General features: G+C 37.5%; 3 protein-coding genes and 1 long non-coding RNA gene across 4 annotated transcripts; 1 reads left to right on the top strand and 3 right to left on the bottom strand.

Moving 5' to 3' along the window:
* Window positions 1-1,398: 1,398 nt before the first annotated feature.
* Window positions 1,399-7,463, top strand: LOC140777300 (uncharacterized). Its single transcript, XR_012106994.1, has 3 exons — window positions 1,399-1,966; window positions 3,902-4,098; window positions 7,328-7,463. It is a non-coding gene; the product is annotated as an uncharacterized lncRNA (long non-coding RNA).
* Window positions 2,961-8,948, bottom strand: LOC140777299 (glutamate receptor 2.8-like). The gene is made up of 5 exons (XM_073121322.1): window positions 8,701-8,948; window positions 6,342-7,675; window positions 5,318-5,630; window positions 3,942-4,348; window positions 2,961-3,576 (listed from the first exon to the last, which is right to left on the bottom strand). The coding sequence occupies exons 1-5, from the start codon at window positions 8,822-8,824 to the stop codon at window positions 3,127-3,129; spliced, it is 2,628 nt and encodes an 875-aa protein (XP_072977423.1). The 5' UTR covers window positions 8,825-8,948; the 3' UTR covers window positions 2,961-3,126.
* Window positions 8,949-10,089: 1,141 nt separating this feature from the next.
* LOC140779803 (glutamate receptor 2.9-like) lies at window positions 10,090-17,466 on the bottom strand. Its single transcript, XM_073125078.1, has 5 exons — window positions 16,856-17,466; window positions 14,731-16,061; window positions 13,568-13,880; window positions 12,245-12,651; window positions 10,090-11,531 (listed from the first exon to the last, which is right to left on the bottom strand). Exons 1-5 carry the CDS (start codon window positions 17,112-17,114, stop codon window positions 10,965-10,967), a joined length of 2,877 nt encoding a protein of 958 aa, XP_072981179.1. The 5' UTR covers window positions 17,115-17,466; the 3' UTR covers window positions 10,090-10,964.
* Window positions 17,467-21,560: 4,094 nt separating this feature from the next.
* Window positions 21,561-26,294, bottom strand: LOC140778174 (glutamate receptor 2.7-like). Its single transcript, XM_073122760.1, has 5 exons — window positions 25,937-26,294; window positions 23,673-24,985; window positions 23,274-23,589; window positions 22,775-23,181; window positions 21,561-22,505 (listed from the first exon to the last, which is right to left on the bottom strand). The coding sequence occupies exons 1-5, from the start codon at window positions 26,247-26,249 to the stop codon at window positions 21,912-21,914; spliced, it is 2,943 nt and encodes a 980-aa protein (XP_072978861.1). The 5' UTR covers window positions 26,250-26,294; the 3' UTR covers window positions 21,561-21,911.
* Window positions 26,295-27,540: the final 1,246 nt, after the last annotated feature.

Raw genomic sequence — 27,540 nt, 5'->3', positions numbered from 1 at the left:
AACTATAATGCTTGGTAAGGAGGGCTACTTTTGGATTAGATTGACAAGGTCAGATAAGGGCTGCTTAAAGCGGAGGAGCTCTGCGCAACTGTTGATGCTGGCTTTTTTTTGGTTCACATGGAGCTACAAACCGAGTTCTGGAGATTTTTAAACTATAGATAGTAGCTTAGATTTGTGATCTTGACTTGATCGTTGTATACTAAGTTGGTTGCTTCATGAGTATACCAAGTTGGTTCCAAATCATAGCCTTAAACAGCTGTGATTTGGAAACAAATGATTATCAAGGATTTAACTGTGTGATCTACTACTTCTAAGTTGTCAATTACTTGTTACAGGAAAATCACTCACTCTATGCCTCAGAAGATGAGTTTCAGATGCTTATCAATGAGGTGCTTGGTTGGGATATAAGGTCGCTGTCTCAGCGGAGCCGCCCCCATCTTGTGGCTATAAAAGGCGAGAGCCATGTGAGTTATGCGGAACTGGAGGGGAATGGTTCTGAGGAAGGATCCTACCAGACTATTAACTCATCTGCTGACGTGTTATATCACCTTATTCTTGAAGGCATTGATGTCTCATACAGAATAGATGAAAGTACTAATGTTATGATTGAGAAGGCCACTCTTCTCGCCGGCAACAGAAACCAAAATCGCCATGGTTACTCAAGGTGGAAAGAGAAGATTACACAGCAAAAGTGACATGTCTTCTAACTTGTTTGTTAGGAGGGGAAAATTGTAAAATTGGAGTTATACTCCTATTGGGTAGTCAAGTCACGGTTTTCCCTCTAATTTTACGTTGTGTAGTAACATTGTATGTTTTTGAAGTTATACATGTTATTGTTCCTACGGTTATGGAGTTGCTTTCGGACTTTATATGATGCAGTTGAAGTTCGGGTAGTAGATGGTTACGCTAATTTATAGAATCTTATTAATATATGTTGAAGTTAAACAATAATAACATGAGCTTGGATGAAGCAATTAGCGAATTCCAACAGTCAGCAGGAGCCATCATCTACAAGAGAACAACGCTCGAGTTATCTTTGATTCTTAGAATGTATCCCAAAATACTGTTTGATCAGTAAACCATTTTTTTTTAATATTCCTAGAGATAAATTGTAAATGTAACCTAACTTAAATAGCAACTATATTCTACTAAATACCATAATTTTCTTGGACGTAGGAAGTATTAATCATCAAATAGCTCTATAGCTTTAATGGTGGATCCAGCCACAGCTGGTCAGGATGTCTAGCCAGTAGCCTCCAATACTCCTAAGCTGGTCAGGATGTCTAACCTCTAATACTCCTAAGAGGCTAAGATGATCAATAAACCCCACCCATATAGTCTTTTCTCTAGCCATCTCCGGCTTAAGAGGTCGGGGGGGGGGGGGGGGGGGGTGTGTTCGAGGAAGAGCAGATTTTGGTGAAGTCAAGGAACTGACTTCACCCTCAGAGGGATGCTTTTTACCTATTCTGGTTAGCATCAGAGGAAGATATGATAAGGATCCTATAGCTTCTGGGTGAGGTTTAATGGTTGGCCCCGGCCACAGCTCTAATCAAGTTGCCACCCTCAAATTTGATGACGAACCCTCCTCCACCCTGATAGTCCTCAGCCGCATACGACCCATTTGTATTGATCTTAAATTCTTAAGCCATCCCTTGGGTTTTGGCCGTTTGAGTAGTTGGGTGGAGGATCCCACTACACCCTCACTGTAATGTTACTTTAACGGTCCATGATGCCCGATATCTGTTGGTATTCACCCGCCAGTTGTATCACCCTCTCGGCCACTTCTCTCGAATATTCGTGTTACCCTAAAAGACCCTTTAGATTATGCCCGCCCCTAAACCCCAACCCGTTTCTTCTTTATTTGAATGATACTGACTCCTTCAGTTATGTCGGGAGACCCCTAGAGATCTCAGGGACCAGAGGGGAGCCCTTAAGAGTATGCCTGGACAAGCAATAACATAGAAGAGTGAGTCTTAATGCATTACCGCGTACTTTATATCTTAGATGCAAAAGTAACATTGGGTAGGTTGAAGTGTTCATGTATGTGCTCAAATTTAGCTTGAACACTTGTTGTCTACTTTTACAAATGCAATTGCAAGTCATGGAGCAAGTTAATCCATGTCTTCCTTTCATAAATTATGTTTGTGAATCTTCTTTAGAATGCAACTTTCTGATACTGACATTTTTCGCTGCATTTGAAGAACTTTGCTTTGGTGGTTCACATTTTGACATCTATGGGTGCATCACAGTAGCTTGTTTTGTAGGCACAAGTATATCTCATATGTACAAATACATCATAAATTTTTAAGGACAGTCAAACTTATAAATCCAAATCCTGAGGTCTGATAAATTGGTCCAATCATTGTGTACCCTGTGCAGTGTTGCGTGATAATAACTTGATATATGTGATTTCGTAGATAATGGTAGCAATACCACGGTCTGTGCTTAATCAGATTTTCCCTGCTTCGAATTGTGACTTCCTGTAACAGGACAAGAAATGTACTATTTCTAGGCACTCTAACCTAGATATAAATGAGATTATTGGGAGGAAATTGCATGGGGAGCTCCATCACCAAAATACAAGTTCAAGCATCTAGAATTTATCAAATTGCTTGTCAAGTCAATGCAATTTGCTGACTATATGTCTATGACTCATGAGAAAGAAAGAAACTAGAATAAGCTACAATCTACTTGAGTAAAAGTCTGAATTTGACAATAAATGCTTGACTAGCCCTGATAAAGCCCCTCTTCATTAGATAATTGTCGAATGTCATATGTTAAGAAATTCCATCTTTGCTTTCCCAAGCAAACTTGATAGCACATCCTACAAGATGCATGTAGAATGAAATTCCTTTCGTCATGTGCTCTCATTGACAAGACTTTGTATTGTTAACATAAATGATAAATTTCATGAAGCCATTTAATCACTGTGGTCTCATTTGGGAAGACACAAATTGGACTTTAAGGTTCAGAAAAGTACAAGAATAAGTGAATCTATTTAACTGCCAAGAAAATTTCAGTTTTTAACAAAAGTAGTGGTTTGCTTCTGAACCTGGATTGTGATCGCTCTGGAGAAATCGCTTTTTTCGTCTTCTTCTTGTGGGCAGGAGTTTAACGGTTCTCTACTTATTGATTGTCGCCAGTTGCATTATCAGATTCTTCTCTGTGATTCACATGGTGTTCATGGTTTGTGGCATCAACCATATTCCTCGTGGTAGCTATATGAACCATATGTCTTATGATATCATTATTCTGATGGTAATATCTTAACCACAAAAATATTCTGTTCCAAAAAGACTGATCATGGTTGATGTTTTGCATCTTGCACCAACGCTTGTACAGGAGCATGGTTAAGTTTATTAGGAGGGAACATGTAGAAACAGCTCCGGTAACAAGAAATAGTCCCCAGAAGCTGCGAAAGTTGAGACTATTGGAGCTGATAACATTATCTTCTTTTTGACAAAAGTTTCTTTCTCCAATCCATTTCTTCTCTATCTGAATGATACTTTCTCCATCAGTTATGTTTAGGATACTCCTTGAGATGTCAGGGACCAGAGGAGATCCCTTAGGAAATGCCTGCACAAGTGGCACAATTAGAAAAATTGAGACTTGAGACACAAATATATCATGTTTTTTTTCTATCTTTAGATGCAAATTAATATATGAGGATGAAATGCTACCTTGTCTTTTACTCACAATATGCATAAACGCTTATTATCAACATATTTGCACATATATTGCATGTTCTGTAGCAAGAGAGTCCATTTCTTTGAAGCTTTATTTCAAAATTTTGTTATGAAGAATGCAACTTTCTAACAATATGGTGATCTTTGACTACACAAGATGAAGTTTCTAACAATCAGTCTTTTCTGTTGGTATATATATTACTTCACATGTACAGGTACCAGATAAATTTGATAGAGAAGGGCAGTAAAACTTACAAATCCAAATCCTGCAGTCTTATAAATTGGTCCAACCATTGTGTACCCTGTGCAGTGCTGGGCGAGAAACAACTTTATATATGGGATTTCATGGACAATGGCAGCAACACCACCGTTCTTGCTGCCCTTAGCTAGGGCCTCAGTAAAGTCGTCAAAGGTAAGATAGCCTCTGACTTTTGATTTGTCAAAATTGAGTTGCTCCAACAGTCCCTCCACAAAAGAGCCAGTATGGTATCCAACATACTCCCCTTTCTTCAGTAGTTCGTGCACATGGGTGACTGTTGGCTGAAACTGTTGCACTGTGAGCATGGAAGTTAAGCTAGCAGTATAGCTTGATGTAAGTATCAGCACCACAAATAGCCAGACAATCATTACGATCTTAGATAAAGGGTGTTCCATCTTCTCCCCTGCAGAAGTTGCGTGAAGAGTATTAGTTAGCTCATAGGTACTTTGGTGGAACTTGTGCCATATATCTTCTAGACATGAGATAAATCTTAATTGCTAGTATCTGAATTACTTCACATCTCAGTTAACAGTAGGTGATAAGATTATGAATTCTCTTGAATATTGTTTCCTACAGATACACCTATCACTTATAAGTTCTTGAATAATTTTGACTACTATGTTGATATTAGCTCTCAGGTTTCCTTGTATCATTTTATCATATATATATTTTTGAGGTTAATAAATCTCAATTTTCGCATAATTATTTTAGTTTCTAACCATATTAGGTTGACAATTGCATACTTGCCATGCCATCTAAACAATTGAAATTCTAAATATCTGCAGTAGATAGTTGGGACAATAATTTTATAGACATAGACAATTGTAATTCTTAATGAGCAAATTAAAAACTGTCACTGTGTTAGTTGTTGGTGATCTCATTTTTGCATTATTGAATTTGATCATCACTTTCATGCAATAATTCTCGTTCACTTTCTTTCAACTAGTATCATGTTATCTATTCTTTGTGGTACCATGATTTGCATCTCTAGTACTAAGTTTTGTCATTAGTTTCCTACTAATGTAATATGATTTTAAAAATAGGTTTGAGCAGAGCCAACAGTAATGTATTCTTGCAACATTTATTTTCAATTACTGGTATAATATGAGGTCTCCCCCTCCAGCAGGATCAGAAAAGGCTGTACTAAAGTTTTGATTGGTCTTTTCAATCTTCAATAGGATGAAAAGAAGATTCATTTGCATTAATCATGTCAGCTAATAGGTTAGCATAAACTTTCTGATAGTGTATATGGAACTGATTTAATATACCCTACAGTATGTCTAGTCAAGATATCCAAGATTTACTATTTCTTTTTTATGAAATCAAAAATATACTTGTGAAAACTTTGCAAGATAAAGAACATTTACGCAACTGTGGGCAAAAACAATTGTTGAGAAGGAGAAGTAAAACATGGTTCCAAGCTGATGAGAAGATGGACCATGAAAATCGGTGTTCTCGCTATGCTCCATCACCCAGATGACAAATCCTGTATATATAAAGAACGCTAAGCTTACTAACCACAAATCAATGGTCAATGGCTTCAAGAAAATCCATGGGTTCTTTTGTTTGCTGTTCTTGACTGGAACTATCATCGATATCCCTGATTCAGTGTAGGGCAATGTGAAGTCCGCATAGAAAGTTCTGTTGTACCTGATTGTTATATCCCCTATCACTGCATCATATTTCTGTAAGTAAAATTGGTTAGTATTGTCTCTGAGGCAATAACTGATCAGCTGAAAGATGAAAACTGATTGAACTTGGGTCCTAGGATTTAGTTCTTATAAGTAACTATAGCCACTAGAGGGATATATGCATGGAACATAACAGTGCTTTCAATTTTATACAAAATAGAATGTTGTACCTCCATGATCTCAATATGGAAGACAAGAACCAAAGCCAATATGGGAACACATAATATTATTATTAATATGTAAGTGTGCTAGTGTGTCATATATGTACGTATGAATTCTGCATATAAATATGTTCAAGGATTTTGCGAACAGCTTTCATGACTTCTAATGCTTCTGAAAATTACTATAAAAGTTATTTTCATGTCATATACGTCTAAGTAATATACAAAGAGGTAGACAACATGCTGTTTCTCTTAGCAATTTTTGTTCTAATATAATGTCATAAAAGGTTGAAGCTTATTCATGCAAGTACTGCTAGTATCAAGATAGCATTCACTGGAAAACAATGAAAATAGGAATTTTTCTTGACATGGTACACTAGAATTCAAAATGAGCTAATGGAGATATTGATGCACTGGAAATTAGTGTAAAAAAAATTGTTCAGGTTTCTACAACACTATAAACAAGTCGACATGTAATCATATACTCAGTTTTATTTAAACAAGTAACTTAATAGTAAGTTGGTCATTTTCAAGTGTTACCTACCTGAAGATAAACCTGATAGACAAAATCATTGTAGGTTTTTGAATCTTTTCGTTGTGCATCCTCAAATGGAACATATTCATAAGAGATTGCATAAGGCAATTTCTTTATTGCTGCTTCAAATATATCAATGGAGTATCCAGTTGCAGTTGTTGCATTGGTGAGAGGATCTGTTTCAACCTTCATAAATTCTGTATATCCACTTGTTCGAACACCAATCCGAAGCTTTTTCCCACTGGCTGGAATTTCCCAGCCCTTTGGTACTATTGTTGATTCCCCGGGCCAAATCACAGGATTTAGATCAGTCATCAAGGTTGTATATGACTTCCCTTGATTATGAATTAGCTGCCTTGAAATTCCATGTTTGGCAGTCCAAAATCCAATTTCTCTCTCTCCTTTGCCAACCACGTTTATTATCTGGAATATGGAGTACTGCAAGTGCCCATCTATAAGATAGAACTCTCCACTCAGGCCTCTAAATTGGCTAGTTAAGATAGCGTTGAGAAGTTCTGGACCATTTATAGAGACCATCAAATTTTCTAAGTGTGTCGAGTTCGTAGCAACTTTGGGCTTCTGAAAGCGAGCATTTTCTACCCCAATCTTTTCTGCTGCCATTGCCAGCGCCCAAACAGTATCATATGCCCATAATCCAAATATGCTCAGTTCAGCTTGTTGATCATTAGGGTTGTCCTGCTGGAATCTCCTCCTCCATCTCCTTGTGAAACTTTCAAGCTCCCTCGATTTGGGTACATACGGCTTTACACCTAAGGCACCTTGCATTGTGTCGATGGTGGAAGCATCAATTGAGTCCACAATGTTTGCTAGTGCATCTGTCATGATCCATGCATATCCTTTGCTCATCATTCCTGCCTCTTTCGCCTTAGAGAAGAGGAGGGATCCCATAGAGTATGACATGTGCACGATAAATACTCTTGTTCGCATGGTCATTAATTTGTAAAGCTCTGCCATAATTTGGTCATTGGTTACAGATACAGGGATAACACTGCGATAGGGAACACGAGCGCCGATCTCTTGGAGGGCATCGACGATAAATGGGATGATGCCCCTGCCAAAATCAGTGTCCTCGTAAATTGGAACCACCTCTCTCCATCCATACGCCTTTATGAGAGCTGAGATGCTGTTCACTTGAGCAGAGTCATTCAATGTTGTCCGCACGAAGTACGGTAAGCTGGAAGATGAGAGAGATGGGCTTGTTGCACTGAAGGAGATAATAGGAACCTGACTTTTGTTACCGAGATCAGAGATGAATGCAGCTTGTGAAGATTTTTGGGGACCTATGATGGCTTGCACGTTATGGTTTTTGAGCAGGTTAAGAGCTACATAAGCGTAGATAATAAAAAGATTAGTTCATTAAAGAAGTGTGGTGAATCAAAGGTGCAATATTTGAAAGTGATCATGGTATTTGAAATATTTCCAACACAATTGACTAGAATAAAAAACCCTCTGTCTTCCTGTAACTGACATATTATTGATTTTTGTTATTCTTATTGTTGTTGTTGCTGCTGCTATTAATGTTGTCTTCGTTCTTTTTATTAATTCTTATTGTTGTTGTTGTTGTTATTGTAATTCGTATTCAAGGTGTTGATCTACCCTAGTGAAATAGAAATTTTAACCTTCTAAGTAGTCTGTATGGCAAAACACATTAGCAACTTTTGCTTTCCTGTGATCTGGTTTAAGAAGCAATAGTCTCTTTTAAGGCGATAGTAAAAAATGACACACGCAATTTGTAAAACAACAGGGCATCTAAATGTATGAGCATTATATTAATGTTTTCGTTGTATAGTAATTTCCTTGAAGTATATCCCTTGAACGTGAAGTTAACCTGGAAGACTTGCTTTGTCAGTTAATAGTATTTGTCAAAAATTGAAATTACTGGGACTATGGGAGTAATGTCTCTGTCACTTTCCCAAACTGGAGCCGTTATAAACTATCATCATGGGGAGAATATATTATCGACTCTCAAAACAGAAGCTGCACAAATCTTATTTCTTGGTTGAACTTTATGAGAGTTTCCTTTTCATCTATTGTTGAAGCTATAGTCAGTTCCCCGATGCAGTTTTTCTATTCTTTTACTTGTATCTGTTTCTTAGCATGCTTACTAATGCGACTCTGTGTATTACTTAGAAGTATCCAAACTGTAGACAGTAGATAAATACGAGCTTTTGCAATTAAGAATAATATAACTCTACCTATTGAATGAAAAACTAGGCCTCTTAAGATATCTGGAGCCAAGATGTGAGGAGTGTAACATAAAAAATTAATAGCTAGAAAAGGACGAGTTTGAGTAGTAAGGACTGGAGCAGCGAAATACTGGTAAGGACTTTCATGCAAGCACCATTACCTACTGATGCAGCTTGAACGTTATCTTTGTTGGAATCCTCAGTGTGGAGAAGTAGCCTGGTGCTGTAGTTCCCATGAATTGCATAGAAGTCCTCTATGGCCATCGATATGCTGGTCTGACCCATTTTTCCAACCAGTGTGCGCAAGTCAAGGACTACTCCGACATGAAACGCAGTCGTTGCATTTAGTTTGACATTTTGGGCTATCGAGAGGGAAAAGAAGAGGCAGAGGAAGACAAAGCATAGAGTTGGTCTCTCCATCTTGAGCAGCTGAGGCTTAGAGAATGTAATGCAGCACCGCGTGGTTTTATAATTACAATGCTTGGTAAGGAGGGCAACTTTTGGATTAGATTGGCAAGGTCAGATGAAGGGTCGCTTAAGGCGGAGGAGCTCTGCGCAACTGTTGATGCTGGCTTTTTGGTTCAGATGGATCTCTTGACTTTTTGGTTCACATGGAGCTACAAACCGAGTTCTGGAGATTTTTAAACTATAGATAGTAGCTTAGATTTGTGATCTTGACTTGATCGTTGTATACCAAGTTGGTTGCTTCATGAGTATCCATAGTCATCTAGAAATTACTGAACTGTAGTAGGGAAATGAACAACATGGTAACAGTTCTTTTCTATTGAAATTAATATAGATGCCTGGAGGAGAACCCCCTTCAGTGGAAAAAAAGAAAAGAATAGGTGCAAGAAGCAATTGAAGTTAAGTCAAGGAATAAAAAACCATCGATTGGACATGTAGTAGGAAAAGGAATAACGCGGTAGTAATTTTTTTTTTATAAAAGTCAACGCTTGGCTTATGCCAATTCATAGTTTTATAGCTGCTGCAATTGCGTGGCAAGGCAAGTGATGTATTATTTTGGGCGTTTTGATGAAAGCTGTTACTGAAATTATACATAACAGACTCTTGGGAGGAAATTGCATGGCATTAAATTATAGATGCAGGAAGCATCTTGAAGTCATCAATGGTTGTATTCTATTTCTTTTTTCCTTTTTCAGTTTTTGTCTTAGAGACTGGTAATTCCATACTTGAGAAAAGAGAAAGGAAAAGAAAAGAAAGGTCGAAGTCCAATCCCTGAAACTAGTCATAGGCTAACAAGGACTGCTTGGTAGAAATAATTAGGCTTCTGAATCGATTTCATCCATTGGTTGACTATAAAAATATTTTGCCTTCTCGAATCCGTTCCTGGACTGAAGGAAAAAACCAAAAAATTGCTTCAAGGAAGGAAGCCGGGCGGGACCCACTTGGGATTGTCACGTGCTTGTCACATGCCGAGTGGGATTTATATGCTGGCCGATTTAAAATGCCTCTGTAATGCGCATCGCCTGTCCCCGACTCGGGTCGCAATCGCAAGCCGCCAACGAGGGTTAGGGTTTTCATATAATCATTTCATTGCTCGTATATGACTTGGATATCGCCTAGGAAAGTTTGAGTTCGAATGGAAATTAAGTCAAAGCACATAAAAGCTTTTCATTGTCTTGTTTGATATTTTCTTGTGCAGCTTTGTCTTTGATTACCATGCTTAGTGTCTCCATGTAGGTTTCAACGTTGTTAAGTCTGAATACATGATGTATTAGATGGCATTGGAAGGAGGTCAGTAATTGGGACATTGTTTGCTTATAAAACGAACTCTGACTGAAATTTTATGCTATTGTTTTTGTTTTTCTATCTAGTCCGTAGGGTCTAGGATCGACAATAGGGCTAGTCTCTTTTAGACATATAGGTTGCGCAATTAGACTAACTAGTCTAAGTTATGCGCATGCAGTGCTTCAATGAAAAATTCATCAAATATCAACCCCAGTGTTTATAAGAGGAATTGAACTAATGACCACTGATGATGTGTTAGTACGACCCGACCAATGAGTTAATGTGGTGGCTTGACGGAAATCTTATGCTGTCGATAAATTTGAAGTCTTGAAGGATAAGTATAACTAAATTTTGGCTAGAACTAATGAAACATATTGTGATATTCATTCACTTGTCAGATTCCTGCATGAAAGGAAATGTGAAAAATGGTTCCATTTTGTGTGCCATCATGATCAAAAGCCTTTTCCCAATAATATTTGGCAAGACCCATATTTGATAGTGAGGTTGACAAAAGTACCATATAGTTATAAAAGTACATCTTTCGACTGTGTCAAACAAAATTTCAGGAACTTAACCAGCCAGTGAAGTGGAATTTGCAGATTGGTTGGGTTGTGTGAAACATTAGAAATACTTGCCTTGTTGCAGCTGGTATTAATTTTAAGGACCAGCTTATATTTCAATTAGTTGCAACAGTAGATACTAGTTGGGCTTCTGAACTTGGATTTGTGAGCTCTGCAGAGAATTCTTGTTCTTCTGGCGGGCAGGAGTTGATATCACAATCATCTAAAATGTTTAACTGGGTCTGTGTGTCTTGATTTACCCGTGCGGCAATCTCACCTTCATCTCTGTGATTTATATGGTTGTCACCTTTTCTGTTAGGAAATGTATCTCTCTTCACAGAATAAGAATCGTTGTCTTTCTCGTTGTAATATTTTAACCAACAAAATATTCTATGCCAAATAGACTTATCAGGATCAATTGTTCTCATCCTGTGCCAATTATTGTAGAAGAATTTTGTTAAGAATATCAAGAGGGAACAAGCAGAAACAGCTCCTGTAACAAGAAATAATCCCCAAAAGCTGCGAAAGGTGAGACTGCCAGAGCTAAGGATGTTGCCTTCATTTTGACATAAATTTGAGTCCCCAGTCCATTTCTTCTCTATTTGAATTATACTGTCTCCATCAGTTATGTTTAGGATAGCCCTTGAGATATCAGGTACTAGAGGGGAGCCCTTAGGGAATGCCTGCACAAGCCGTATAGCAAACAGAAGAGTCAAGACACCGATTTATCATGTGTTTTCAATCCTAGATGATATGGCTGAGATGCTAGCATGTTTATTACTGAAATTAAGCTTGCATGTTTTGGACATATAGATACAAATTTTGAAGCATGCTAAATAAATATTTATATAGGTTTTTTTTTAAAAAAAAAATCATTTTATTGTCATTTTCCACCACATCTGGAGAAGTTGTTTTCTATGTATTTAGGTTTTGACCAAGTTTTTAAAAGACTATAGGTAGTAGACGGTCGAACAAGGGATCATATAACGCCTAGGTGCCTAGGCGGCTCCCTAGTAAGACGATTAAAAAATAAACAAATAAAAAGAAATAATAGTTAGAGAATAAGTTAAAAACAACCTATAATCTAAATAATATACTCATTTAAGATACATAATAAGCTATATGAATCATTAATCCATCAACATATATAATAATTTTGAATTTCAAAGTCAATTTGCATATTAAAATATGTTATGAGATACTAAGGCAGTCACCCCGGGGGGACCTAGTTATATTCCATCTAAGACGGGAGCCTAAGCATTATGGGGGAGGTTTTTTAAAACAATGGTTTTGACTAACATGGGGCACATAGTAGCATATTTTCTTGGTGCAAATATGATTTTGGATGTGCAGCTACCATTACCGGATAAGTTTGATAAATGATAAGAGAACTTACAAATCCAAATCCTGCTGTCTTATAAATTGGTCCAACCATTGTGTACCCCGTGCAGTGCCGTGCAAGAAATAACTTGATATATGGGATTTCATGGATGATAACAGCAACACCACCATTCTTGCTTCCTTTAGCTAGTGCCTTAAGAAAGTCATCAGGGGAATCATAGGCTCTGATTTTTGATTTATCAAAATTGAGTTGATCCAACAGACCTTCCACAAAAGAGCCATTGTGGTATCCGACATACTCCCCATTCTTCAGGAGTTCATGCACATCAGTGACTGTCGGCTGAAGTTGTCGCACTGTGAGCATGGAAGTTAAGCTAGCAGTATAACTTGATGTAAGTATCAGAACCACAAACACCCACACAATCACTACAATCTTAGATAAAATATTTTCCAACCTCTCTCCTGCAGAAATTGCATATATAAGATTAGTTAGCTTATAGGGTACTTCGATTGAACTTATTCTCTTACATTTATTAGACACTAGACAAGTTATCTGTTAAAATTGAAAATTTATACAGACAACAAATTGATGGACAATAATGATAAGGCTTTACTTTTTGCTATTCATTTCTGCAAAACACAGATTTGTCTGACCTCAACTTATAAGTGATATGGTAATTTTGAATACTGTGTTGTTAATAGCCTAATAGCGAAAGCCCTTCCATTTAGTCATTTTGCATACTTAGGAAAGACTTTCTAAAGGCTGAAAAGTTTTCAATGTTCATTGGAGATAATACAATATAGTTATAGAAAATTGCCTACTTTTTATAAAGAAGTTGGTAGTTACTTGTTCTTGCTATCCCTCTTTGCAGTTTGCATAATGTAATAATATCGATGTTTTATACAATAATTTAGTGTACTATTTCCTTATTGTTTCAAAAGCACTTGTATTCTATATGCTACTCTGGTATTATAATTTTGTCTTCCTATCAGTCTTTGCATGATTTAATTGTGTCAGGGATTTTATAGAGTGATGTACTTTGTTTAACATGGTAGAAGTACTAGCATCTTGTATGTGACTGATAAAATAAATTGTACTGTAAGTAAGTACTCACTTGTATTTCATTGGGGTGTTGTTGCTTGTTTTATATGTAGCAATATGCTATTCCAGTAAAATAGGTTTCAACAGGTCTAACAGAGCTAACATATAATCTCTGACGTGATGACTTGGTTTAGCAGGCAAGAAAAATTATTTGCATAATTCATATCATTTCATAGTAACTTAATTATTAACATAAATTTCGAAATTTAAATATCTAGTAATGGATCTAATCAGGCATATTTAAGAAAAACTCAGCAGTAAAGGATAGTACATAACTGTGTGCAAAAACAAGTGTTGAGAAGGAGAAATAAAATATTGTTCCAAGCTGATGGGAAAGTGGACCCCTGAACTCAGTATTGATTCTATGCTCCATCACCCAGATGACAACTCCTGTATAAACAAAGAACCCAAAGCTCCCTAACCACAGATTGAAGGTCAATGGCTTTAAAAAAATCCATGCATTCTTATTTATGTTCTCCTTGACTGGAACAATCATTGCTATGCCTGATTCAGTGTAAGGAGATGTAAAGTCGGCATAGAGAGTTCTATTGTACCTGATTGTTATATCTCCTATCACTGCATCATATTTCTGCAAATAAATTGGTTAACATTCTTCTCTGAGGCAATAAATGATTAGCTGAAAGGAATTGACTGAAAATAAAACTCAGGATTTATTTCTTAAAGCTATGGGAACTGCAATAAACACAAGGATGCTTGGACATAATTGTTAGTTTTACACAAAATGGAATGTTGTACCTCCAGTATCTCAGTAGGTGGTTTAAGAATCAAACACAGTATTATCAATTGATATTATAAATTATAATAGATATGCATGCAGTGTGTCATCTTTTAAGGACATTGTGCGTAGTTGCGGATAGATTTTGTCAGTCACTAGGTGTTCTGATCTGCAGTATGAAGATTATCTCTATGTGTCACTAGTATACATGAAAAACAAGATAACTTGCCAATATTTCTGTTGCCAATTGTATTGGTGAATATCATAGCATGTTGTAGTACATGGCAGTAGTGCTAGATTGATTGACACATAAAGATGCACACATTTTATCCAAAACAATGAGAAATAGATGAAAATCATGTTGAATCCTTAAATGTGTAGATATATTATAGAGAGAGAGAGAGAGAGAGAGAGAGAGAGATTTATATGTCGTCTCAAGATCGCTTATTTCCAAAAGATCATTTTCATTGGAATTAGAGAGGGGGATATTTTGTCAGCTGTAATGACTTATCAAAAATCAAATATATTGTTAATTTGGAAGAAAACATGAATATAAGACGTCTCGAGACAGTGATTACTAGGAAAAGAAAGTGCTGAGAGTTTCTAGAAGGGTCACTCCTAATAGTTCACATGGGGCTACTAGTAGTTTTAATTTAAACAAGTAATCTATGTAGTTAGTTGATTATTTGCTAGTTTTACTCACCTGAAGATAAACCTGATAGATAAAATCATTATAGGTCCCAGAACCTTTTCCTTGTGCATTCTCAAATGGAACGTATTCATAAGAGATCGCATAAGGCAATTTCTTTATTGCTGTTTCAAATACATCCACTGCATAGCCACTTGCAGTAGTCGAATTAGTGGTAGGATCCCTTTCCACCTTTATGAATTCAGGATATCCACTTGTTCGAACTCCAATCTGAAGCCTTTTCCTGCTTACTGGAATTTCCCATCCCTTTGGCACTGTTATTGACTCCCCTGGCCACACCACGGGATTTAGATCAGACATCAAGGTTGAATACATCTTGCCACTTGGATTTAGTTGCCTTGATAATCCATGTTTTGCAGTCCAAAACCCAATTTCTCTTGCTCCTTTCCCAACCACATTGATTATTTGGAATGTGGTGTACTGCAACTGCCCATCTATGAGTTTGAAATCTCCACTCAAGCCTCTAAATTTGCTACTTAAGAGTGCCTTCAGAAGTTCTGGACCATTTATAGAGACTGCCAAAGCTTCTAAGTCTGTTGAGTTCCTAGCAACTATGGGCTTCTGGAAGTGAGCATTTCTTACCCCAACATGTTCTACTGCCATTGCTAGTGCCCATATAGTATCGTAAGCCCATAGCTTGAAGATGCTCAATTCAACTGGCTCTTCATTAGGATTGTCCTGTAGGAATCTCTTCTTCCATCTCCTAGTGAAGCTTTCTAGTTCCCTCGATTTGGGTATATACAGCTTCACACCCAAGGCCCCTTGCATCGCATTGATGATAGAAGCATCAAGCGAGTCCACGATGTTTGATATCCCATCCGTCATGATCCAAGCATATCCTTCACTCATCATTCCTACCTCCTTGGCATTAGAGAAGAGGAGGGAGCCCATAGAGGATGACATGTGCACAAGAAATACCCTCGTCTGCATGGTCATTAATTTGTAGAGCTCTTCCTTAATTTGGTCATTGGTAGACGATAAGGGGATCACACTGCGATAGGGAACACGAGTGTCGATCCCTTGGAGGGCATCAGTGAGGAATGGTATGATGCCCCTGCCATAGTCACTATCCTCATAGATAGGAACCACCTCTCTCCATCCATAGGCCTTTATGAGGGAGGAAATGCTGTTCACCTGGGCTGAGTCATTCAATGTTGTTCGTACAAAGTATGGTATGCGGGAAGAAGAGAGAGATGGGTTTGTTGCACTGAAGGAGATTATGGGAACGTGAGTTTTGTTACCAAGATCAGATATAAATACAGCTTGTGAAGATTTTTGGGGGCCTATTATGGCTTGCACCTTATGGTTTTCGAGCAGGTTAAGAGCTGTGTACATACATGCAGAAAAAATTATAATTTGGACTATGCAATATTACTTGGTAGTCAAAGTTAACAAAACCTTCTGACAAAACAATCCACGTATCTCTTACTTTCGAGCAAACTTTAAAGAGAACTTTTATCTAATTGAGACACACACATATACATATATGTGCTTTTATATTATTTTTTTCAGGTAAAAGATTCCCCATGTGAAAGAGAGGAATATGAAAAGCTCGGTTAAAAGGCAATAATCTCATAAAGTCGATCAATTTCTTTTAAAGACATTACTCGAACAATCAAAAATCTAATTTCTTAAACACAGCACATCTAAAACTTCTATTAGTGGTGAAACATTTTCTTGATGGACAGAATACTTCTATTATTAAGAGTCACCCTTCGATTGTCAAGTTACTTAGAATGCTTGCTTTTTCAGTTGTCCTTGTCAGTACTAAAGATCACTGGGAGCAATATCCCTACCGCTACCAGTACTGATGCCTTTATGAATTTTCAGTGTTGATGAGAACATATCTGTCAGCTCTCTAGTCACAAACTGCATGGATGTAAGTACTCAAAACGGAACATATCATAGAGTCCTTATTCTGGTTAAACTCTAGACTCCTTTAATTTATCTCCACTAGTTTCAGTAGGTCTTGTTATGCATTTTTTGACTTTTTGTCTCTATTGATCTTTCTAACTAAAGAGTGAGAGCTTATTTTGGTAGCTAGTACTATTCTTTATATAACTTGCAAGCAGGCTAGAAGCAACAAATACTAGTAAGGAGGTCAGCCAATGCTTATTACCTGCTGATGCAGCTTGGATGTTGTCATTGTTGGAATCCTTGGAGTGGAGAACTAGTCTGGTGCTATAATTCCCATGGATTGCATAGAAGTCCTCTATGGCCATTGAGAGGCTGCTCTGACCCATTTTACCAACCAGTGTGCCCAAGTCGAGGACTATGCCGACATGGAATGAAGCTTTTGCACTTCTGCTGGCATTTTGCGCTACCATAACAGGAGAGAAAATGCAGATCAAGAGGATGAGCAGAGTTGGTCTTCCCATCTTGAGCTGAGGACTGCACAATCCAATGCAACACTACAGGGCTTATAAAACTTGGTAAAGAGGGCCCTTTCTTCTTAGGTAGAATAGTTTGACAAAGTCAGATGAAGGGTTGCTTGAACCACGAGAAGCTCATATCGACTGCTCGTCTTAAAATTTTTGCGCACATGGATCTCCAATAAAATCGTAAATATAGAGGATGCTGAGATTGTTTAACTTGAGATGACATTGATTTTGCCATTCGACATGTTGACTCTAATTAATTAGTTGCTTCATATCTCTCTCTCCTGTGCCCCTTGATTATGTCTTTGTTCTATAAAACATGGACTTGGACTTATTAGTGGTAGTTGTTGATTTAAGACTTGTTAAGAGAGCAGTTATACTCAATAAGATGTTCCAGAATTCAACTTCTGACACTTAGTGGTTTCCAATTGTTTCATGAGCTGGACAGGCAATATATTATATTGTTGGCAATTTGACCGTAGATCTCCAAGTATAAATGATACTTCTGGGAGTAGGGGTGAAAACGGATCGGATACGGATCGGATAGTGTTCAACCTATATCCGGATCCGTATTTTTAGTTCGGATACGGATTCGGATACGGATATTGGACGGATAGTAAAATGTAAAACCATATCCTAACTAAACGGATACGGATAATTTTCGGATAAAGGATCGGATCTTAAATGGATATTAATTAAATTTAAAATAATTATAATATTTTATTTAAATATAATTAATACAAAATTATTAAGAGTTTTACAATAAATAATTTTTTTGTATGTCAAATATATAAAATTAGAGAAATTAATCTCTATAAATAATATATAATGTATTATTAGTAATAATATTAATACTTACTATTTAAATAAGCAAACTAAAAACTGTAAATCATTTAAAAAAATATGCGGATAAACGGATATCCGATATCCGTATCCGAATCCGAAAAATTTATCCGACCCGTATCCAAATCCGTATCCGAATTTTTTTCAAAAATTCTATCCGTATCCGAATCCGAATCCAAGTCGGATAGAAATTTTTTATCCGAATCCGATCCGAGTCGGGTCGGAGTTAATCCGACCCGTTTTCACCCCTATCTGGGAGGAAATTGCATGGAGAGTTGCATCACTGAAACAAGTGAAGCATCTTCTTTTAGATATTCATCAGCTTCTGTCAATGTTTTGTGATGTCTCTATTCACACTGCTTTAGAGATGCTAACCAGGCTGTGATTATGTAGCTTTGACTCGGTTTCCAGCGGTATAGAGGGTAATGTACTTTTGCGCCCTCTTTTAAAGTAATACTATTGCCTTTCTTAACAAAAAAGAAGAAGAAAGGGAAGCAAGTCTGTAAGCATCTTTGAACTCATTAACAAATGATTAGTCAAGTCTATGGAACTTGCAAATCATATTTCCATGAGACCTCCCTTTCTGTCAACAAAATATAATAATTAATGTCCATGAGAACATGACTCAGGAGATAGAAAGTAGCATAAGCTACAATCTACTTGAGTAAAAGTCCGAATTTTGATGACAGATGCTTGACTAGCTCCAATAAATTTCCTTTTCCCATTAGGTAGATGTATAAATGGCAAATCTCACATGTTGGAAGAATTCAAGCTGTACTTTCCTAAGTTCCTAACCGAGCTTGACATAGACATGATAACCGGGCGGGCCGGGCCGGATTCGGGCCGGGCTTTTCGGGCCACGCGGGCTTAAGTCTTTGTTCACGGCCCGACCCATTAATCACTCGGGCCGGGCCGGGTTCGAGCCGGGCTAGAATAGTCTAGCCCGTTACCGCCCGTTGGCCCCTGAGAGATCGGGCCGGGCCAGCCCAACCCATCAATCACTCGGCCCAACCCATATTTCAGCTATTTTTAGAATATTTTTAACTATTAGTTTATTTTTTTTTAAATATTTATATTCCTCTATTTAAAAAAAATTTTAAAAAATTAAAATTTTTTAAAAGTCTGCTTAAAATAATGCAAAATGGTATAATACTAAAATATTTTTTACTGTAGCAAAACGGGCAAAGCACTGTAGCAGACGGGCGGGCTTAGTTGCGGGCTAAACGGGCGGTCTTTCGGGCCGGGTCGGGCGGGCAAAGGGCTGGCCCGTGCCGCCCATGGGTAGTTCGGGCTCGGGCCGGGCCGGGCCTAAACCGGGTCCGGGCCGGGCTTAGCCCGGTCCAAACCGGGCCGGGTCGGGCCGGGCATGGGCGGGCTGGGCCATTTGATCATGTCTAGCTTGACAGCCATCATGTAGAATAAAATTCACATTCACAAAATTTCGTATTATTAAAATAATCCGATGACGCCATTTCAATAATTTTATCAAAGTCAAGTAAGTATATATATATATATATATATAATATTAATAAATTAAGTATATATATTTAAAGGCATTTAATAAAGATTAAAAAAGTTCATTGACGTATTATTATTTTTTTTAGCTTTTTAAAATGCCAAGTGATGAATTTTCCTTTTAAAAATAAGCTATCGATAAGAGAAATTTTAAATATTTTATGCAAGACGTTTCCAACGTCTCTCGAAGGCGGAGGTGTCGCTGCGCCGGTGAATGAGGAGGATTTGGAAAGAAAGGGTTTGGGTTTGGGTTTGGGTTTGGGTTTTGGTGATTCAAGGGATTTGGGGAAAAAAAAAAGGGTAGATATTTTTGGAGATTTGATGGTTTGGAAAAAGGAAGAGTTCTTTTACAAAAATATTTCTTTAAGTGGGACTTTTGAGAGGCATTATTTTAATGGCATTCTCTAACGACCCAAAAAAAAAAACTATATATATTCAATGGTATTAAATAATAAATATATATATTTATAATTTATATTTAAAAAATTAATAATGTGATATATTTATCTAGTTTTATTCCGTCGCATCATTTGATATCTCACTTAGATCCAAAGTTCATAAAAATATTATAACCTAAACAAATTCAGAGGGTCTAACGATTAAAATCAGGTATAGTTTAATTAGTGTAGACATAATTAACCCACAAAACTTTATCTTTTACAGTATTGAGTTATGAATGTTGCTATAATGGTATTTATGGTAGCTGTTTTAGTCTAGCTTCTAAGTAGTATATTAGCAGCATTAATTAAAAATGGTACTAGAAAAGTCTCAGGGAATCCCAACATTGTTGTTGTGCTATCTTGATAACGAACTTCCAAATTATGAATAATTAATTTAATGAAATAACAAAAATTTAGTAAGAGTAATGGTCAAAATTAATTTACGCATGTTGAATTTTACTACATTGGAGGGATGAATTCCTACCCAAAATCAATGTGTGAAAAATATGAATCTCTCTTTCTCTAGTGTTCAGTATTAAGAAACTAATTGTAGAGATATAACAGGATTTGATAAGTAGATATATTAATCATCAAAGCGTATGTATACATCCATATCATATTTGTATTTAATCTTTATATTTTTAGAAAATTTAATAAATCATATCTTATATTTTATTTATTTTGTCATTCACACTATATTTTTTAGGATTTTGTAACTTAGATTTTTTTTTTCTCTATAATTTTTATTTAACACTTCAGTTAACATAAAAATAACTAGTAAAAAAAATATTTCGTTATAATATATTAAATATTTTATAAAATATTTATATTATCTATATCTTCATATAAAAAAAGAGAGAGATCTGAGTTATAAAATATTTAAAGACAGTGTGAATTATAAAATTGACAAATATATGATGCCTATTTATAAAAAATTCTTAAAATTTTATTTTATTTTTTGTGTACGGTGACAAAAATCAGTGATGAGATTGACGTTGAATTTCGACCATACTTCTATTCATCTTAGTATTCTAAGCTATTAAAGTGTTGAATGATAATGGCAACACCAACTTCGTAGGAGAGTCCAACTCCAGTCGTGAAGTTATATATACGTTGGTCGATCATAATTAATCTTTAGGTAGAAAAGGACGTCAATTTCATCGTTCAAACTATGACGAGAAAAATTCATCGTTCACACTTGTGCTGTATCTTTTAAAAATCAACGACAAAGAATCTTACTAGCTTGCTGATTCGCTTCTTCTACTAAAGAAATTAGCACAAAGTAGTCGTCTTTGTTATAGAAGGTAACAACTTGGAGGTAGGTAGCCAGTACCCAAATTAACGTGAAGGAAGAATGACACAAATTTCTGTATTCCGTTGTAAGACCTTCAAAACCTGTGCGAGCTTTTTATACGATTTATTTATTTATGCACCACGTAGCGGGTATTGAAGAACTTCCAGGTAGCTAAAACACTTGAGGGGATAAAAGAAGATCAAATAATACATTCTTGCCTGCGCATGTATCTTCATATTTACTAGAGTTTGATTTGATTGTTGCAAATAATCCAACCAGAAAGGCTATTGATACTTTTATCTACTTGTGAACTTTATCTAGTACAATAATTTTGTATACTATAGAAGCTATGTTTGTTTATAGACCCCATGTTTGCTATATGATGGATAATTTATTACACTTAAAATAACCCATCAGGTTCATAACAGAACAAGTTAAACACAAAAAGTACAATAAAGGATTTCATTATTCATAACAGAACAATGAAAGTTACCTATAGATTGAGATAGGTAGGTAATATGCTATACATTGCTATACCTAAAAGAACATAACTACTATTGCCAGGATGCTCTAATTTTGTTTCATATTTTGCCCCCTCTCGCGGCTAATATGATGTAAACTACTATTCCAAGCTGAGAGAACTAACGTGGAATGCGTAATTGAATGAGATCGCTCAAGTAGTAACATGTACTCCACTTATCTAGTCTATCTCCCCTCCCTGATTTCAGTCCTTCGTTCAATCGATGTATTCTGGTAGATCAAATTGTATGGACTACTTGGCTCTGTAGTCGGGGGCCCGTCCGGCGAATAATCGAAGATCGACTCAGAGTAGTTAGATGTCCTCTTAGGGCTCTCTGGATTATTTAACTCATGCAAGACAGCAGCTTCTCTGGGATTCTGTTCTTGATTTGCTTCCCTCTCACCTGCGACAACATCCTCCTGATAAATTTTAGAAGTATGGGCAGTTGATTCCCTCCGATCGTAGTGCTTGGAAACCGCAACAACTTTCTTCCAAACCGTTCTCTCCGAAGTTGCAGCTTTCAGCTTATCCCACTCCTTGCAGAAGAAGATTATGAGATAGATGATGAGCATGAGGATTGAGACAAGCCCAGTTATGAGGAAGAGTCCTCTGAAGCTCCAGAAGGCAAGACTCGCGGAGCCCGAGCTACTGCTTTGGGCTTGGATATTTGTTAGGTTTCCAAACCACGTCCTTTCTATTCTCGCCATCTCCTCTCCCTCTGTCACATTTAGGATGGCCCTAGAAACATCAGGCACCAATGGAGAACCTCTTGGGAAAACCTGCATAAATATTTTGATGTTTAGATTCTATTCATAATATTCGAAATTGTTTATTGTATTCAAAAACTTCCAATTGTTCCAAACTATTCACAACTTTTGAGAGACAAAAAAAAGATGGTACATGTGAACACTGTTGCAAGATAAGAACTTCCTTGAAGCATTGTATATAATCAAGTTGGTCAGTGGAAGAATTTTGATGCATAAGCTTTTTCCCTGGATATAATTTAATTGTAAAGAAGAACAGTCAATTAGAAGGAGGAGAGACTTACAAAGCCAAAGCCATCAGTCTTGTACGTGGGACCAACCATAGTGTAATCGGCATAATAATCTGAAAGGAAGAGCCTCAGATATGGGATTTCATCAAAGATTGCTGTGACGCCTCCGTTAGCAGTTCCTTTAGAGAGGGCCTCTGCGTACTGTTCCGGCGTGCTGTAGTTCTTGAGCTTGTGCTCATCAAAGTTCATTCCTTTCAGCAATTCAACAATGAACGTCCCATCTTGGTAACCAACAGAATCCCCACGCCTTAGGAGCTCGCTCACATCTGCAATCGTCGGCTGGAGCTGCTGTACTGTCAACATCGACGTCAAGCTTGCGGTATAACTCGACGTTAGTATTAGTACGACAAACACCCAAATGATCACCACGAACTTTGATAGGTTGCTTTCAAGGTTTTCCTCTGACACCAAGATCAATAATGAAACAAGTTATACGGTTATAACTGTAACATTTATATCAAAATTAGTATATATTCGAGCAAGATTACGGAACTGTGGGAGAAGACTAGTGTAGAGAAGGAGAAGTAGAAGATTGTGCCGAATTGCTGGGACGGTGTCCCTCTGAACAGAGGATTGATGCGGTGCTCGATCAGCCACACCACGAAACCTGTGAAGAAGAAGAAGGCCAAGCTCATGAGCCAGAGGTCGGTGGTCAATGGCTTCAAGAAGATCCATGCGTTGTTGTTGTTGTTGTCCTTCTTAACTGCTACGATCATCGACACTCCTGATTCAGTGTACGGCATTGTAAAGTCCACGTAGTTAGTCCGGTTGGCAAGGATCGTCGTGTCGCCCACCACTGCAGCAAATTTCTGCGAATCTAATCTAATCAAACTCGTGCTCCAAAGATCTTTTTCTACACAATCGTATTCATATCTTTGGAAGAATTACTAACCTTCAGGTAGACCTGGTAGACCAGATTGTCATAAGATTGGGAGCTATCATAGAAGGGGACATACTCGTAAGGAACTGGATATGGCAGCTTCTTCATGACGGCGTCGAAGATGTCGATGCAGTAGCCTGTAATCTTCGTCTTGTTCGTGGTCGCTTCGGTTTCCACGTTCACGAACTTCTTGAATCCAGGCTTCACCGGAACTGCGATCCGAAGTGGCATCCCATTCGACGGGATTTGCCAACCTTTGGGCACCACCGTGGGGTCTCCGGGCCATACGATGGGCTTTAGCCTATTCTTGCCATTACTGGCTGTGGAAATAAGGAGAGGCGAGAGACCAGTTGTCGGAGTCCAGAACCCGATCCTCCTCGGCCCATTTCCAATTATATTCACTATCTCGAACCCCGACAGCTGCAACTGCCCGTTCAGAAGCCTGAATTGGCCGGCCATTCCATCGAATGCCGTGTTTAAGATTGCGTCGAGAAGCTTTGGTCCCGTTAGGGAAACACCGAGCCTGCCCAAATCAGAGGAACTGTTGGCTTTATACGGTGATTGAAAGCTCGGATTCGACAATTTGGCTCTCTCCACCGCCATGGCGACAGCCCAAACCGCGTCGTAAGCCCAGAGCTGGAAGGCAGAGGGATCCGTCGCCTCTAATCTCGGGTATTCCAACCCGAACCTCGCCTTGAACCGTGCGGTGAAGTTGATGGTCTTACTAGTGTTCGCCATGTAAGGTCGGAATCCGATAACACCTTGCATTGCATCGATGTCTTTCGAATTGAGCAACTCGATAGCGTTAGTGACCGAATCGGTGGTAATCCAGACGTAGCCTTCGGTCATCATGCCGGCCGCCTTCGCTCTGCGGAAGAGGCGGGAGCCGAGATCGGGGAGCATATGGACGACGAAGACGCGAGTCTGCATGGTCATGAGGTTCTTTAGTTCTTTATCGATCCGGCTGTCTTTGGCGGAGGTGGGGATGACAGCCCGGTAGGGGACTCGGGCGTCGATGGACTGGAGGGCGTCGATGAGGGAAGGGACGATGCCGGCGCCGTAGTTGGAATCCTCGTAGATGGGGACGACGTTGCGCCATCCGAAGGATTGGACAAGGGCGGCGATAGGGGAGGCTTGGGAGGAGTCGTTGAGGGTGGCGCGGACGAAGAATGGAGTGTGGGCAGGGGAGAGGGCAGGGCTGGTGGCGGAGAAGGAGACGAGGGGGACTTGGGATTGGTTGCAGAGGTGGACCACGAACTCGGTCTCGGGCGAGGTATGTGGGCCAATTAAGGCTTGGACTTGGGCATTCCCTAATAGATCCACAGCTGCAGGAAAATAAAATACGGAACCAAATCAGCGCTACTATAAGGCCCATCAGGCCCAACCTTACCAAGCCATAATTTGTGCCACAATATCAAGTCACTCTTTGCCATCCATAATGTAAAACTTTAGTAATTAAATACTGAAATAAGAAATAATTTTACTATTCTTGAGTAAGTTAATATTGAACTAGAAAATAATTTTAATATTTTAATGGTAAATATCGAAATGGTATAGTGAGGACGAAAAAAAGGTTAATAATTTTTATTATTGTATTAAGTAAATTAAAATTTAATTGTTGATTAAATTTAATTTTATATAAACATAAAATTATTATCAAAAAAAATATAGGTAATTGGTTGCTTGTTAACAACAACAAAAAATAATGATAAAATAAAAAAATTCGGAGGGTATACTTAAAAAAAAAACATTAATGTTTGATAAAGAATGAATTCCAACAGTTGGCTAGTCCGTATTCTTTTGTTTGAATTAGCTGGCAGTCGATGAAGACTTGGGTTGTCCTCTTGCCGTCTTCTTCCTTTGACTTGTAGTCTCTGGTCTTAACCAGCAAGGTTAGGTTAGGTTAAGTTCAACCGGGGGAGGGTTATATAGAATTCGGTCGTCGTTGGTCAAGTAGCTCAGAAGGGAATTGAAAAGAGACCGGGGACTTTACTGTCAATGTCCAATTTAACATCAAGAAGTCGGTACGTTTCCCATGGAAGGAATAAGCATTGCAGACTTGCAGTGGATTTACCGACTTCATATTTAAAGGTAAAAAAGAATATAAAAAAAATATTTGCTAGACTTTATCTAGTCCAAGTTATTTATTACCCGGAATTCCGAAAAAAAAGAAAAAACCAAACAATTGCAAGTTGATAATAAAGAAGAACAAAAGAGATTTTCTTTGAAAAAAAAAACACATACACGCACACAGAGATAGTCAAAGATAGAGTTACCTGCAGAAGCTGCTTCAATTATATCCTGATGGGAATCCCTAAAACTCAGAACAACCCTCGTGGTGTACTGTGGGTGAGCGGCGTAGAAATCCTCGATCGCCATGGAAATGCTCGTCCGGCTCCTCTTCCCGGTCGGCGACTCAAAATCGAGTATCACGCCGACGCGAACGGGCACCGCCGCCGTGCTCTGAGCCAGACCTACCAAAGCTTGATGACTCGCAAAGAAAGAGAGGAAGAAGAAGAAGAAGAAGAAGAAGAAGAAGAAGAAGGAGAGAGAACGAGCACAGAAGAATTGGTGACTTGGCTTCCTCATCTAGATAGATAGATAGTCACTGAGAAGATGAACCGCAAAAGGATGACAGTACTTCGAATCACCTGGGTTTAAATCAACGGACAAGGGACTACATTCTCATTATCATTTTTCGATTAGCACCCTGTATTTAAAAATTTTATATTCATACCCTTTCTCTTTTTTTCCATAATTTTTATATAACACCCAGCGGTTAACTATCATTAACCTTAATCTATCATTTATTTAACTCTATTAAATATTCTTAAAAAAAATTAATCTTAACTTAAAAAAGGGTTAGGCCTAATTAGCTCATGCCGTTTGTCCTATAAAAAAAATATAAGAAAGAAAGTTCGAGTTACAAATTTTTTGAAGGAGTGTTGCTCAGGGTGTTCTTTGAAAATTCCCTTCAATCAATCTTATACATATATGGAGTTGTCTATCTTGTCCATTTTCTAGTGTTAGTAGAAACAAAGATTATTTAATTATTGAAATTACGTGGATAAGAACTTTCATTCTTTCTCCTGAAGCAACTCTCTTATTATACCTTGACTATAAAGACTTTGTGACGTATAGTTGCGTGCAAGAGATGAGATGATTTGTATTGCTATTAGTCACCATATTCTTTATACTAGTAGCCTTTAAAAGAATATTGTAAAGGTTGATATCTAACTCATCCAAGGGTTGCAATTCTGTTATCCTTCTTTTTATCATTAACTCTCTCTCACTCTGTGATAGATAAATTAGATAACTAAATAAATCCTCCTAAAAAAATAAGTCCACAAATCATACCTATATATATATATATATATATATATATATATATATATATATATATATATATATATCACTTGAATAAAATAAAAATAAAAATTCTACTAAATATTAACTATAAAATCTATGAAAAAATTAAACTCATGATATTAATAAGATCCAGCCATTTTATTCTTTGCTCCGTGCTTTATCTGTATACGTAATGAAATATAACATCTAATGCAGTAGTTGTCTGAAGTCAGAATCAAATGTTAAAATCTGAACAAGGAGGATGAAAAAGTCGTTAAGATCGAAACATTCACACCACAGGTTATGAGAAAAAGAAAAAGGAGGATGAAAAAGTCGTTAGAATCTAAAAATTCACACTACACTTTAAAGAAAAGCGAATAAACTTTATTTACGCTACAACGAACGACTGGGCCAAATATGCTTCTTATACTTCTGCCACATAAAGACATCAGCAAAAGGTTGCAAAACGTTTTCTAGAAGACATTAAGGATTTCTTTAGTACATATATATGATGAAGCCATTGATTGATGCT

The sequence above is a fragment of the Typha angustifolia genome, chromosome 15 (genome assembly GCF_048772165.1).
Source record: "Typha angustifolia cultivar Huaian chromosome 15, ASM4877216v1, whole genome shotgun sequence".
In the NCBI taxonomy this organism is placed as follows: Eukaryota; Viridiplantae; Streptophyta; class Magnoliopsida; order Poales; family Typhaceae; genus Typha; species Typha angustifolia.
This window is presented reverse-complemented; position numbering and strand designations above follow the sequence as displayed.

Coding starts and splice junctions, on each gene's coding strand:
- LOC140777299 (XM_073121322.1), bottom strand. CDS start 8,824: ATGGGTCAGACCAGCATATCGATGGCCATAGAGGACTTCTATGCAATT. Junction 7,676..8,700: donor CGTTCAAGCTGCATCAGTAG/GTAATGGTGCTT, acceptor ACGCTTATGTAG/CTCTTAACCTGCTCAAAAAC. Junction 3,577..3,941: donor AGACTGCAGGATTTGGATTT/GTAAGTTTTACT, acceptor CCACTTGTGCAG/GCATTTCCTAAGGGATCTCC.
- LOC140779803 (XM_073125078.1), bottom strand. CDS start 17,114: ATGGGAAGACCAACTCTGCTCATCCTCTTGATCTGCATTTTCTCTCCT. Junction 16,062..16,855: donor CATCCAAGCTGCATCAGCAG/GTAATAAGCATT, acceptor GTATGTACACAG/CTCTTAACCTGCTCGAAAAC. Junction 12,652..13,567: donor AACACTTGTTTTTGCACACA/GTTATGTACTAT, acceptor CAATTTCTGCAG/GAGAGAGGTTGGAAAATATT.
- LOC140778174 (XM_073122760.1), bottom strand. CDS start 26,249: ATGAGGAAGCCAAGTCACCAATTCTTCTGTGCTCGTTCTCTCTCCTTC. Junction 23,182..23,273: donor TACACTAGTCTTCTCCCACA/GTTCCGTAATCT, acceptor TCTTGGTGTCAG/AGGAAAACCTTGAAAGCAAC. Junction 22,506..22,774: donor AGACTGATGGCTTTGGCTTT/GTAAGTCTCTCC, acceptor ATATTTATGCAG/GTTTTCCCAAGAGGTTCTCC.